General features: G+C 36.0%; 1 protein-coding gene across 1 annotated transcript in view; it reads right to left on the bottom strand.

The window, feature by feature from the left end:
- Positions 1-1,221: 1,221 nt before the first annotated feature.
- The window catches only part of gask1a (golgi associated kinase 1A), a 36,916-nt gene continuing 24,525 nt past the window's right edge, over positions 1,222-13,612 (bottom strand). Inside the window, exons 3-5 of the mRNA XM_084088093.1 lie at positions 8,800-8,922; positions 6,942-7,045; positions 1,222-4,459 (exon numbers count right to left, since the gene is read on the bottom strand). Coding sequence (XP_083944219.1) covers positions 4,255-4,459; positions 6,942-7,045; positions 8,800-8,922 — 432 coding nt within the window. The 3' untranslated portion in view covers positions 1,222-4,254. The remainder of the gene's footprint in view (positions 4,460-6,941; positions 7,046-8,799; positions 8,923-13,612) is intronic.

Genomic DNA, 13,612 nt, shown 5'->3' on the forward strand with positions numbered 1-13,612 from the left:
AAACTGATTTTGCACGGGCACTTTGCACTGAATCGACGCGCTTATTCATTTGTGGATGTAAACTGAATCTATAAGTCAGCTATGCTGTTTACTTCTGAATATTATATTTCATTCTGGTGCGCTTAACGTTATCGCTACTGTGTAAATGCTATTCACCAACTAAACATATCCTTTTCAATGCGTTCACAGTCTCTTTCACGGGCATCATTTGTAGTTGCCTATTCACAAACTGTTTGCTCAAGCATAGCGTTTTCTCGGAGTTCACTGTGTGCTTTCTACCATGCACAAATAAAAATGTCACTGAACTTTTGCTGTGCAATTGTAACAATGAGCACTCAAACACACCAAACCAACAATTACTAAAAACACACTTAAAAACTTATTTTGCACAGGCATTTTGCACTAGTTATGTCTAAATACTGTAAATCAAGAAGTAAAATAAATGTAAATAAAATTATGCTGGCTGATTAAATTGAAAACTACACCCCAACATGTATGTCGTATTGGAAAAATTATACCACAATATATACTTTCATCATGATGATACCATTCCCATGCCCATTGCATCTGTGTATGATGCCAAAGGTTTCTCATTGAAAGCAATGGAGAAAGCACTTATGCTTTACCCATCTTTTCTTACAAAACACTAATAACACTTTCCTTGCCATTTTAAATATAATATCGCCTCATCAAGAATATAAAATATCTCTGCATTCAGCATTTATGCTAAACAAGTCTGATGTTCTCGGGGGTTACAATTTCTGCTCTTTGTAGAAATGCTCTTTGTGAACTCTCTTCCTAAGTTTAAAAAGAAGCAGTCAAAGAACTTTGAAGTGAAATTGGAAGCAGAACACAGACAGGAATCTCTCGCCCACATTAGGCAAATGTAAATGAGACCTGTGGGAATTTAAACTGGATGAAAGGGAGATTTAATGTTTCGCTGATATCATTTATTTTTCTCCCTCTGCATGCTCCTAATCTCCAAATGTGCGATCAGTATGAGGCTTATAGGAAGTGACAAGATCAGCTCATGAACAGATGGGCTCGATATAGCCACTCTAAACTCTGCTTCAGTCTCTGTCTCTGATTGAACTGATATCTGCTGAATATCGTTGGATTATTTTAAAGTTTCCAGTTGTGTTTGACAAAGAAGTGCAAACTCCAAAAATGTGATTTGATCATTGATGTGTGTGTGTCATCAGATACTTGTGACCAGTCTTCATAAACACAATTATTTAAGACCAATTTCTAATTCAGCAAGTTACATTCAATATTCAGAACAGAACAATCAATATTCCACAGTTCCAGTCATTTATAATTACATTTCCAAAAATAATGACTTTTTAATTATGCATAAACTAAATTATGCAAAACACCAAAATGCAGTTAATTTAACAAAAAGTCCACGTATACACTACAATGTTTGGTCAGTAACAACCATGTGTAAATATGAGTGATCCCTCTAATAGTGATGTTCTATTCTTGAACGAATCATTGTTTTAAGCGGGTAACTGTTGTGCGTTTCCCGTACAACAACGTAACTCCATGGTTAACTACCATAGTACGATGCATCATTGAAGAAATCAACTAACTATACACAACTATTTCCCGAAACCTTATTGTCGCAAATTGGTCATTCAACCACGTTGTTTAATGATGTCACGCACCTGTTGGAGTAATAACTTATTTTAATGAATCTGTTTGAGATCGAATTAATACTAGACGTTTTGCTATAAATTACGGACATGGCATCTGAGGACTATTTCTCATTTTTCTTAGTTATTTTGCTTTATTTCCAGATTCAATCATCGGCTTGTTCTTATGTAGTAGAGCACGTTCGCACATGCGCACTCTTCAAAAACGACGCTTTAAATCTCTTGACAAACTAAAAGATGTAAAACAATTTGTATGTATTCTAAATAAAAGACACAGGTTGTACTGAATGTCAGCTTGCTTATTTTGCTCACGACAAAGATTTATTAAGTCCACATGTCATGCAAACAAGAAACTATGTTTGTAACTCGAGGGCTGTCATTCCAACCACACAACTTTGCGATGCTGTTTGTGAATGTTCGTTGGAACGATGGTTTCGGGAAACACCGACTCGTTGAACTATGCTGGTAACGATGGAACTTGCGGCCATAGTTGACTAACCATGCTTTCGGGAAACGCACCCCAGGCCGGTTCACAGAACTGAACTGAATCAAGCTTTTAGTTTTAGGTTGATAGAGCAAGATGCACATCCGAAGTAGCACACTCCTTGAGCCAATAAGCATGTTCAGATGGGTTACTGAACCAAAGAACTGGTTTGAAATGAACGAATAAAAAGAAAACCAACTCAGAAAGATCCGAATAAGTTGGTTCTAACTGTCAAAGTTTTCTGAGGTTCCTTGGAAAACTTTGACAGTATCGTCTCATTCGTTTTTTAGTCGGACATGACTAAAAAGCTGACTTTCAGCTCTGCATGTAGCTTTGATTAATTCATTTAAAACCGGTTCTTTGGTTCAATTACAGTTCTGGACATGCTTATTGGCTCAATCGGTGCTCCACAAGCGTGCGTGCTACTTTGGATGTCCATCTTGAGTCATCAACCTGAAACTAAAGTTCAAATCAATTTGATTATGTGAACCTGCTCGAACGGTTACCAGCTTAAAAGAGCAATTCATTCAAGAATTGAATATCACTATCAATTAAAACAGTAGTTGTGAACCAGGGTGCCGGGGCACACTAGGGGGTCTCAGCAAACTTCCAAGGGGGCCTCAAGATGACTTAAAAATATTTAAAATAAGAGAAAGCAAGCATTAAAATAAGCCAAAACAAAGTAAAACATAACAAACAAAGAAAAATCTGGGTTTTTCTTATTTTAATTCATCCCTCAACTATGAATATATATTTTTCTAGTTATGCCAAGCTTTAAAATAATAATAACATTGAGTAGAAATTGGGTTATCAAGTAGAAAATTTGGAAAAGATTCAGATAGAAAATGTATACTTAATCCTTATCCAGTAAATCACAAACTGGAGAAGTCACGGGGCCTTTGAATATTGTTTTTGACAATGGGAGGCCAAAAAGGAGTCAGAAAGGCAGAGAACCACTGGTCTAAATTGTTATTGCTCAAACAACCATATTTAACTGCAGTGTGTGTACAGTATGTGGCCTATAAGACCAAGACAAAAACCTAGAATTATGTATGATAACTCTGCATAGGACAGCACAAATTTAGACTCAGCAGTTTTGTTCACAACTGTGCCTTTAGGCACTGAGTGCCCTGTAGGAGCCAGCAGGAGATATCTGGATAGGGCTCAGTTTCACTCCACACCACAGTTTCATAGTCCTCAGCACCTATTCTAGACTGTATATCAGCCTTCATTAAAGATTTAGCTTGTACAACATAATTCCATTGTTTTTTTAAGCTTAGCCTCATTTTTCATTTACAGATGCAGTTACCTTTTCTGAATGCACCACAGAAAGCCTTGCAAGACGCTCTAAACCAAAGCTCCATTTCTTCCATGTAAATTCTGGTTTTGTCCAATGTAGATGAGCGAAAGATTTTGTCAATTGTTTGGCTTCTACATTTTTTTTTAAGTTGTAAATGAGCCAAAGATTTTCCCATTTAATTCATTATGTTCCTTGCAATTTCTTTGTAACCGTTTCTGAAATTTACTTTGGTTCTACACCAATTTTATTTATTTATTTATTTATTTTTTGTCAGCAACATTAGACTGAGTAACCCCTTCCACTATGAAATCTCATTAATCCAAACTCCCACTCCTCATAACTGTCCATTAAATATTACATATCTTCTAATTGGCTGTAACTGTGTGCCATCGGACAGCATTTTCACATGCAGCATGGAAAGATAAATAGCTTGTTGTTGAAATCTTATTGCATCGTGTCTGCTTAGGACATAGTGTAAGTCTCTTCACAGTGATGGGCCTCTGCATGAGTCCTGCTTTGCAAATGACCATCTGGAATCTCTTCTCTCATATACTGAGAGCATCAGTTAATCAAAGTTCAACACTGATTAGGGAAATCACTCAAAAATCCATGCAGATGCACTGCCTCCTCTCATTTAAGCTGTCTTCCATAGTTGCATGACTTTGTAAACAGCACATCAAACACACTTCGAGACATGCACATAAATTAATCTGGGCGAACCAAATCAAAGCAAACAATTTCCATAAATCTTTTGTGTCTTCTGAGAATTCAGTAATTGATTATTTACAAAATGTAAGAATCTCTTCATGGGAGAGTTATAGACCTCTGCTAAGTCTCAGTTTCTTCTCTTGTATATGCTGGATAAGGGCCTTGGCTCTCTGTTCTATGTGCCGGATGAGAGATTTGAGTCCGGACACCTTTCCTCTGCTCATCCAGAATTCCTGATCCACAGATAGGGAGCGAAGAAGCATCCTCTCCAGACATCCTGACTGCAGCACTGAAACAGCACGTTCCGGAAACCTGGCAATCAACAAATACACAGGCCTGTTCACACCAAGAATGATAACTATAAAGATAACTAGTCGCCACACCAACACACAATATCATTCTGTTTATTTTAAGAGTGCAGTTATGTCATCTGCCGCTTTAAGTGCTCCAGCTCTTTAAAGCAGGATGGATTCTGATTGACTATCAATGTTTTCATCATTCATCAGCTGAAAAATTTTGTTTTGAAAGTGATTCCAAAGATATTGTTTCTCTGTGCCGCTATCGTTAGTTGTGGTGTAAACTCTGCTTTTCTGTTATAGTTAGATTTTTTTTTTTAGAACCATATCTTTATCGTTCTCGTTATAGCTATCGTCCTTGTGAACGGGCCTTTACACTGAGAGATGTTGATCAATAGAAGGGCATTCTTATTTTTTCTAACAATAATTATAACAATATCCTTATTCTAAAATTTGAATCAGTAAACATAACTTTTCTACTTCTTGACTTTTTTATCCAAATGTACTTTCAATGCATTTTACAGGGATAGTTTCTCATACAGGGATAGTTCCTCAGGGTATAAACATGCCCTCAAGGTCACAATGCTAAGAAGTCATGGTTCAAACTAGTAATAGTTAACACATTTTAACCAGTTTTATACTTGGCCACACCACTCTAGCCATATGTTTATACAATAACACTAAACCAAGGGTCTTAACCCCTGCTCCTGTGGCCGGTTGCACCAGCTGTGTGTAAGCTGCTTACAAGCTTTGTTTTGACGTAAAGGGGCACTACGTTTTTAGTATTAAACTTAGTTGAAATGTAAAATAGCCTTGTCTGTGAAACTGGGGTATATAATGATATTAATGATTAAGTCATTTCGTATTTCAAAGGAAACATATTTTTATTGTTAGTTACATGATGCAAAATAAGTTAGAATCATGGATAAACTGAAATTCAAGGCATTTCTTGAATCAACTTCAAATATTTACAGCCAGCTATTGGATTATTGATGGTAAGCTCTAACTAATAACTAACTGATAACTAATGATCTTGGCAATGGAAGTGAATCAATCAAAACTAACTTTAGCTGGACAATAACTTTATTCTAGAGCTGCTGTAAAGCCAAACAATCATCAGTTTATCTGTTACTTTAATTCCTATTATCACTGTAAAGCTGCTTTGAAACAATCTATATTGTTAAAAGCGCTATATAAATGAAGGTGACTTGACTTGACTAAGCATTGCATTATGCTTATGACCTACTAGCTACATTCTGCCTTCAGAACAAATGATGCAACCATATTACAGAGTAGTTACAAATGATCTAGTAGTTTCTAAGGGTACTTTTACATGACAAAAATATGCTTAAAAACTGAGAAGTTTTTTTCTTTGAGTTTTCTGTGTACAGATGACACCATTGTCAAAACTATCCGCATTCAAATCTGCTGCCAGGCCATTCGATGGTGATGAAACACTATAGACTGAACACGTAAAACGGATGTGCATGATGTCATCGTCTTTATAGATTCTCGTTTTTGTTGTTTACATAGAGACTTGGAGACTTTGAAACCCGTTTTCAAAAGTTTGAGTTTTCAGGCACCCAAAACGCTGTTGTGTGGCACTCAAAACGACCCAACTCGTCGTGTAAACGAATGGCCAAAACGCATTACGTTATAACATTTTTAGATGAAAACGGTGTCGTGCCTCTAGTGTTGACTTTAGCTCTAATTTAAGAACTTATGAATGACTGGTGCAACCCTACTCTGGAGAGCTACTATCCTGCAGAGTTTAGCTCCAACCCCAATTAAACACACCTCTACCAGCTAATCAAAGTGTTCAGGGTTACTTGAAAATTGCTGACAGGCGTGTTTGGAGAAGGGTTGGAACCAGAGCATGTGAGTGAAGCAGAGCGGTGTGATGCTCAGCTCAATATTCTGCTCTATGCTAGTACAGTACCGCTCAATCACTCATGGCCCAAGCGATCCTCCACTCATGTACCACTCACACTCACGGTAAAATAAAGTCGCTCAAATCCCGCTCCCGCAAGGGTCACAGTGATTTTTCCAATTAAGACATGTTCCTGGATCAACATATCAACAATGAAGTTGATCCAGGAACATGTTGTACTTGGTGAAATCACGTTCACCATTTCTCCACAACTTTCAATTTCTTCTTCTTTATTCCTAACTTTGATGTTTACCGTGCATTTAGGCTATGTATAAGGTTCGTAACCTCCTTAAAACAATATTTGAACTCCATAACCTTAGACCTATTGCTTCACGTATTCTCGAACCAGCATATCACAAAGAGCATTCTGGGATGAGCGAACGACCCTGAGCAAGTGGAGCTGAATCTTCAGAAAGGCTCTTTCCGCTCCGGAGGAAATATCACAGCTTCGCTCACATGCTCTAGTTGGAATTGAAGTCTCCAGGAAAGTATCTTTCCAGGATCAGGGTTGGAGACCCCTGCTGTAAACAGTACGGTAGTATAAATATTCACAAATATTAATACTTACTCATCAATACCTTTAACAAGTCTGAAGTTGAGATTGTCTTGTGGTTGGTGAGGTCTTCCTGCATTGTCAATAAAAACCAGTCTGGATGGTTCTGTCTTCCGAACCTAGAAATAGAGGTTTACATAGACCATAACTTAAAACGATTCATTGTTATTTACTGGTATATTATGTGCAGAGGCCCCAAATTGTTTGAAAAATAAAAATTCTGTCAATTACTCACTCTCATGTCATTCCAAAAACCATAAGACTTTTGTTCAATTTTACTATTTTTAATGAAGCATGAGCAATTTCTGATTTCTTGAATGCCCATAGATTTGTTCAAGTTGAGCAGTTTAATCCAACTCTTCAAAAGAGACTTGATCACGTTATAAGACTCCAACAGATTTAATTTTGGCTTTTATTCGTATAAATATTAATTAACACACATACATATAGAGCACATCAAATGTGGTAAACAGAAGCTCAACTGTATTTGCTTGGCATGTGAGAACCAACCTTTTATTGCTTCTTGCAGAAGCTCAAACGTGCTTGTGTGACACACAAGAACAAACCTCATTGATTATTGTGCATCATGCAAGCACATTTGAGCTTCTGCTTTGATGAACATTAATCAATTTTTATTTTAAAGACTAAATTATATCATCATATAAAGCCATAATGTCACTTTTGAAGACCTGGATTAACCACTAGATTAATATTGTGTTTACAATGTCTTTTGAAACATTTTGAAGTGTTTTTGTGTGGACTTTGATGGAGGGACAGAAATCTCTCAGGTTTTAATATCTATCATTTGTGTTTTGCAAAGGGCAATTGATGACAGAATTGTCTTTTTAGCGCAATTTTCCAACGGACAAAATTGCGATTGTTAACTCATGATTTCTGTTCTGTCTGTGCGCACCAATCTTGCACTTCTATCTCCTCCTCAACCAGACCACCTAGAGACTTCGGGTTTTCGGCATTATGTTAAGGAAGGTCTAATCTCGGGAACGCACACAAAAAAAACAAAACAACAAAAAAAAAAACATAAAAAGATTTACTATCTCTTAGTGTTGTGATCCCATGACGTCAGAAAATTGCGCTAAAACACTCACTGAGTTTTTATTACTTGTTTGTTGTTATTGAACAAACCATTTAAGTCACACTTAATTTTCTTTTTTTAATTGCATTGCATTAGACACAAAATATCAAACCAAGTGACACCTGATACCAAATGCTAGACCTCTTTTTTTTTTTTTTTTTTTCTGTTGAAGACTAAAGTAATCTGAAACATCCTGTCTGCCCAAAAGTCAGACTGGCATAAAATATGACTTTTTCACTTCACATGCATGTTTAATTTCAGGATTAGGGTTAACAAAAAAAAGACAGCTTTTATGAATTATACTAGTTGCTGTGAGCAGTGAAGTGACAGGGAGATATTTTTAAAATTGTGGAATTTTTTTGTGAGCAAGCAATATTAAAACCGATGACTTTTGGAGCTGCATTTCTCCGGTTCTCCGAACACTATCAGATAATGACTACAGAACCAATCTAAAGGCTCCCATGGAAACGGATTGCCTTGACTCATTGTAGCTGCCTCACTTAATATAGCTGGGTTTCTAACTCACAGTTTGAGTGGGAGCTCAAACTTCACAGAGATCTCAAGAGCTGTTGGAAAGTTATTACTTTTGATATTGGAAAGCAGAATGAAAGAATTTTTTTATACTCTCTCCTGGTAGAAAAAAACGAATGCTTGCCAGCTATGTGACCTTGTTGTGAGACCAGTCAATAAAACTAGATGAATAATGTGAGGATGTTGTGTGCTGCTTTGTATTGATATATTATAATCAGATGATCTGACAAATATCAATATTTCATTTACCAGGATGTGCACCAGATTTAAGTCCTTTGGGTTTTCACATTTGATATGCAGAAGGTTTTCTACACAGAGTTCTGATGGGTCTGGTCTGAAACCACAGCAAGACCGGTCCAGTCTGTCATTCACCTAAAAAGCAACAAATGAATCACATTTTAAAAGAAATAAAATGCTCTGTAATCTCTGTTATATGAAAAATAGACGGTAACAATTCCAGTTTGGGGACCAATTCTCACTATTAACTAGTTGCTTATTAGCATGAATATTACTAGCATATTGGCTGTTTATTAGTACTTATAAAGCACATATTAATGCCTTATTTTGCATGACCATATTCTACAACCCTAAATCCATGCCTTAACTTAACCACTACAACAACTACCTTCCTAACTATTAAAATAGGAGTTTATTGAGGCAAAAGTCATAGTTAATAGTGAATAAGTGTTCCCCAAACTAAAGTATGACAAGATAGACACGGTTAATCTCTCTTATACTATGTCAATAGACATGAATATAGGCTTTTAAACTTCTTCACTTTTAAACTATTTGTAACTTAAAAATAAAGTGTTACGGTGAACTGTACTAATCCAAGAAAGACACAAGAAGATGATCAAACTGACTTTTAATGAACACTAGGTAAAACAAAGCACTACACGCTATAACATATATGGTTAAGGAATACTCAACACAATACACAAGAAAATACACAATGAGGCTAATTAACGGACCTGGAGACAGGTGCCTAACATAATCAGTAACCATAGAAACAAACAAGGATCGGGAACACAGGCAAACAGGAACAGAACAGAACCAAACCAACATACTCGTGACATTAAGGTTCCAATTAGATTTTGTTTTCAGCAATGCCATAAAGCCAATTTTGGTTCCCCAAAGAACCTTTCAGGTAACCATTTTTTCCCCAGTGCATAGAACACTTGAGTATTCTGAATAACCTTTTTCCGCTATAAAGAACCTTTTGTGCAGTGGAAAGGTTCCATGGATGTAAATATCTTCATGTAACCATAGATGCCCACAACACATACTTGTTTAATCAGTGTTATTAACCTCACAAATATTCAAATAAGAAAGTTAACACAGAATTTTCAGTGTAAGCCTATGTATACAATCATGAGTCCTGACTACTCCGGATTATTTTCTAACCCAGAGTAGTATGAACAGTTTTACGACTCATTCTTCCTTTTACAAGGCAAGCAACTACTTTCAGGGCAGAGAGTATTAAGAGATTTCAGTGGTGATACTGTGGTTTATCTTTTCTCACAAGATTTAACAACATTCCTCCTCTTCGGTTCCTGTGTGTCATGATACCACACTGTGGGTGAGGAGTTGAGGTGAGATGTGACCCTGTGGTGCAGAAAGTGTGTTTTACCAGCTCATTCCCAGTTTGAACACCTTCCTTCCCCCTCAAACTCCACAAGCCATACTGACATATCACTGCTATATTTCACATTGTAAAGTGAACCAGGTCTGATCTCAGAGCAACACTGTTTATCCACTGAAAATGGATAATTCAATAGCTGGGTAATAATTCTGCTTTTAAATGTAATAAGCATTTTTTTTCCCCTCATGGACTTAAAACTCTTTAAGAGTGGTAAAAGAGTGTCCATTGTTAATGTAATGACCAAAACCTGTGATTCCAATAAATGCATTTAAAGGTAGTTCTGAGACAAAGCATAATTTATTCAAAAATGCCAATTGGTTTAAAGGACAACTCCGGTGAAAAATGAACCTAGGGGTAATTAACACATGGTTACCGAGTCGATCTTTCCCTGGGATGCGTTTTCATGAAAATCGAATGTTAAGTGTTTTATCTCTAAAAACAGATTAGCTTATAACGCTAGTATATGGGGCACAGAGTAAGTAAAAGTAAATCGCTAGTTAATGCCACTAACAAAGCTCAAAATAGTCTCACACTAACACAGTAGCATAATGAAGGTCCTTACATGCAAACCGAAGCATTGAGAACTTTGTAAGTGTACAGACAGTTTAATAAGAAGATACTTTATAAAGACAGAACATTATGCGTTAACAGGCAGGATCCATCTTGGAAAACAGTCTCAACTAATCGAGTCACGAACGCTGTGCTAAGTGAGCTTGTTGATAGGAATTACGTTTGTGAAATCTAACGTAGCACGGCGTTCGTGACTCGATTAGTCGAGACTGTTTTCCAAGATGGCTCCTGTTTGTAAACGCGTAATGTACTGTCTTTATAAAGTATCTTCTTATTAAACTGTCTGTACACTAACAAAGTTCTCAATGCTTCGGTTTGCATGTAAGGACCTTCATTATGCTACCGTGTTAGTGTGAGGCTTTTTTGAGCCTTGTTAGTGGCATTAACTAGCGATTTACTTTTACTTACTCTGTGCCCCATATACTAGCGTTATGAGCTAATCTGTTTTTAAAGATAAAACTCTTTACATTCGATTTTCATGAAAACGCATCCCAGGGAACGATCGACTCAGTAACCATGTGTTAATTACCCCTAGGTTCATTTTTCACTGGAGTTGTCCTTTAATATATTGTATAGTCATATTGCATGTATTGAAATTCATGTTTGGGCTGCACGATTATTTGAAATAAAACCAAAATGGTGAAATAGCTTATTGCAATTTTATTATAATTTTTTACCCTTTTAATTTCAAGGAGATTGTCTTGTTAATATTTCGCTCCTACGATTTATTCATTTGTTCCCTTGATTTGATTGAACTAAAACAAGGGAACGAATTATTAAAATGTGGCCATGATTTAATAATTTGAGGCAACTAATTATTATATTGTGCACACAATTTACTTAAAACGAGGGAATGAATTGGTAAAACGTCCAGACGTATTAGTAAGTCATGGGAATGAATTGTTAATTAATTGCCACGATATAGGCCTGCATTTATTTATTTTTTTCATGTGTGGGGCTCCATAATGATCAAAAGTAATTTGAGACTAGGGTGGAAGGGAAGATTATCAATAACAATTTAAACTTTGGCCTGTTTATCACAAACCTTGTGTCGTAAGCCTTGGAATACAGCAGAACATTTTTATTTGTAATAATTTATTTTTTACCACATACTTTATTTTGAACTTGAAAGAGTAAATCACAGTGAATTGTTATGGAATGGATGGGAAAGAGCGCCTCTATGGAAAAGAGCACCTTGGAGCATTTTGCTTAACTTCTTGTGTTTCATGGGGAAAACATTATATTAAAATATATAAAATGAATACATAAAATCTATAAAGGTTTGCTATGACATGAGTAAATGACGATTTTATATATATATAAAATCGTGTCTCTTTTATGGTTATGTTTGCTTGCCTGGCTTTGTTTGGATTTACTTGTGGATACTGTTAAAGACTGTCTTGGATCTTGACGAAGAAGATAAAGATCCAAGACAGTCTTTAATAGTATCCACAGGTAAATTCAAACAAAGGCAGGCAAGCAAACACAACCATAACATAGATGAGACCGGACAAATGAGAACTGAAAACACAGGAACTATTATACACAGATCAACTAAGCTATTTAATAATGAACAGCTGAACAGAATGATGAAATCAAATCGGCAACCATCGTGACAATCTCAAGCGGGAAACGACAAATATAGTCCAAACATAACAGAACCATGATTGATAGTATAAGAAAAGTCTTTGTCGATTATGTTAAAAACGTAACCTTTAAAATAGGTGGGAAAAGATGCTTATGTCACTTGTCTACATGCTGATATTATACTCAGAATAATAAGATTTTAACATCAGCTCAGTGTGTGTGACAGCTGCTGTCAGCTGGCAGTATCAGAAGCAGACAGTCGTCAACGCACATTGTGTTCCTCTTGCACATCATACTCAAATCTATGCTCTCTTTCTTTACACAGCCAGCACTGTGATAACCTTAGGGCTCGCTTACGTAATGTTCAAGCCCAGTACTGCCACTGAACCATGGTGAATGCCACAGAGCATTTCTGTCGAAGACATTTCCATGTCACAGCTTCTCAAAATTTGAATCATGTAACCTTTTGCTCAGAAACCAAGACAACCATGTTGGGTTTATATATACAGAGATTTTATACATAGCACATTACTCTATTGGTAAAAGAAGATACTTCTGTTTTGCATTTTTAATGAAACAAAATTAACGAGAATATTGTAATTTCAAATTATATTGGTAACACTTTTTTCAATAGTCCACTTTAGTTCCTTATAGTTTATCTTTTCAACTACATGTCAACTAACTCTCATTAGAGTATTAGTAGACTGTCTGCTTAATATCTGCAAACACTTTATTTTAATGCTCCTCAACAGACATTCTATTGACTTTAAGTAACTTTGCAACTACATGTCAACTTATTCTAACACCGAACTCCACCATAAAAGTCTACTAATACAATAATGAGAGTTAGTTAACATGTACTTGCAAAGTTACTTTAGTTTCAAAAGTGACCATCGAAATAAAATGTAACCATTATATTTAGTGTATTCAAAATAACAATTTGATTAAAAAGCATCTTGCATCCTTCAAAAGGAGGCAAGGAAATCTAACTTTTTGTACGAAGGAGTTCACATGGTCCATGTCACAAATGTTTGTATTTGACCATGAAGGAATGCGGGATGTTAACCTTTTTTTTTTTTGCAGATTTGGACCCCGTTGTACTCAGACTTTTAACCACTTACAAACAAGTAACAAAAATATTTGAATATTGTAACTCAATATATATTATATAATATATTTAAGTATCCAGCTCCCGTGTCAAATCCTGTGTTGAATAGAAACTGTGAAATTGAAAAATATCTTAAAGAGGAGAAAATATAAGCC

Source organism: Abramis brama (assembly GCF_963993115.1).
Source record: "Abramis brama genome assembly, chromosome: 17".
Classification (NCBI taxonomy): Eukaryota; Metazoa; Chordata; class Actinopteri; order Cypriniformes; family Leuciscidae; genus Abramis; species Abramis brama.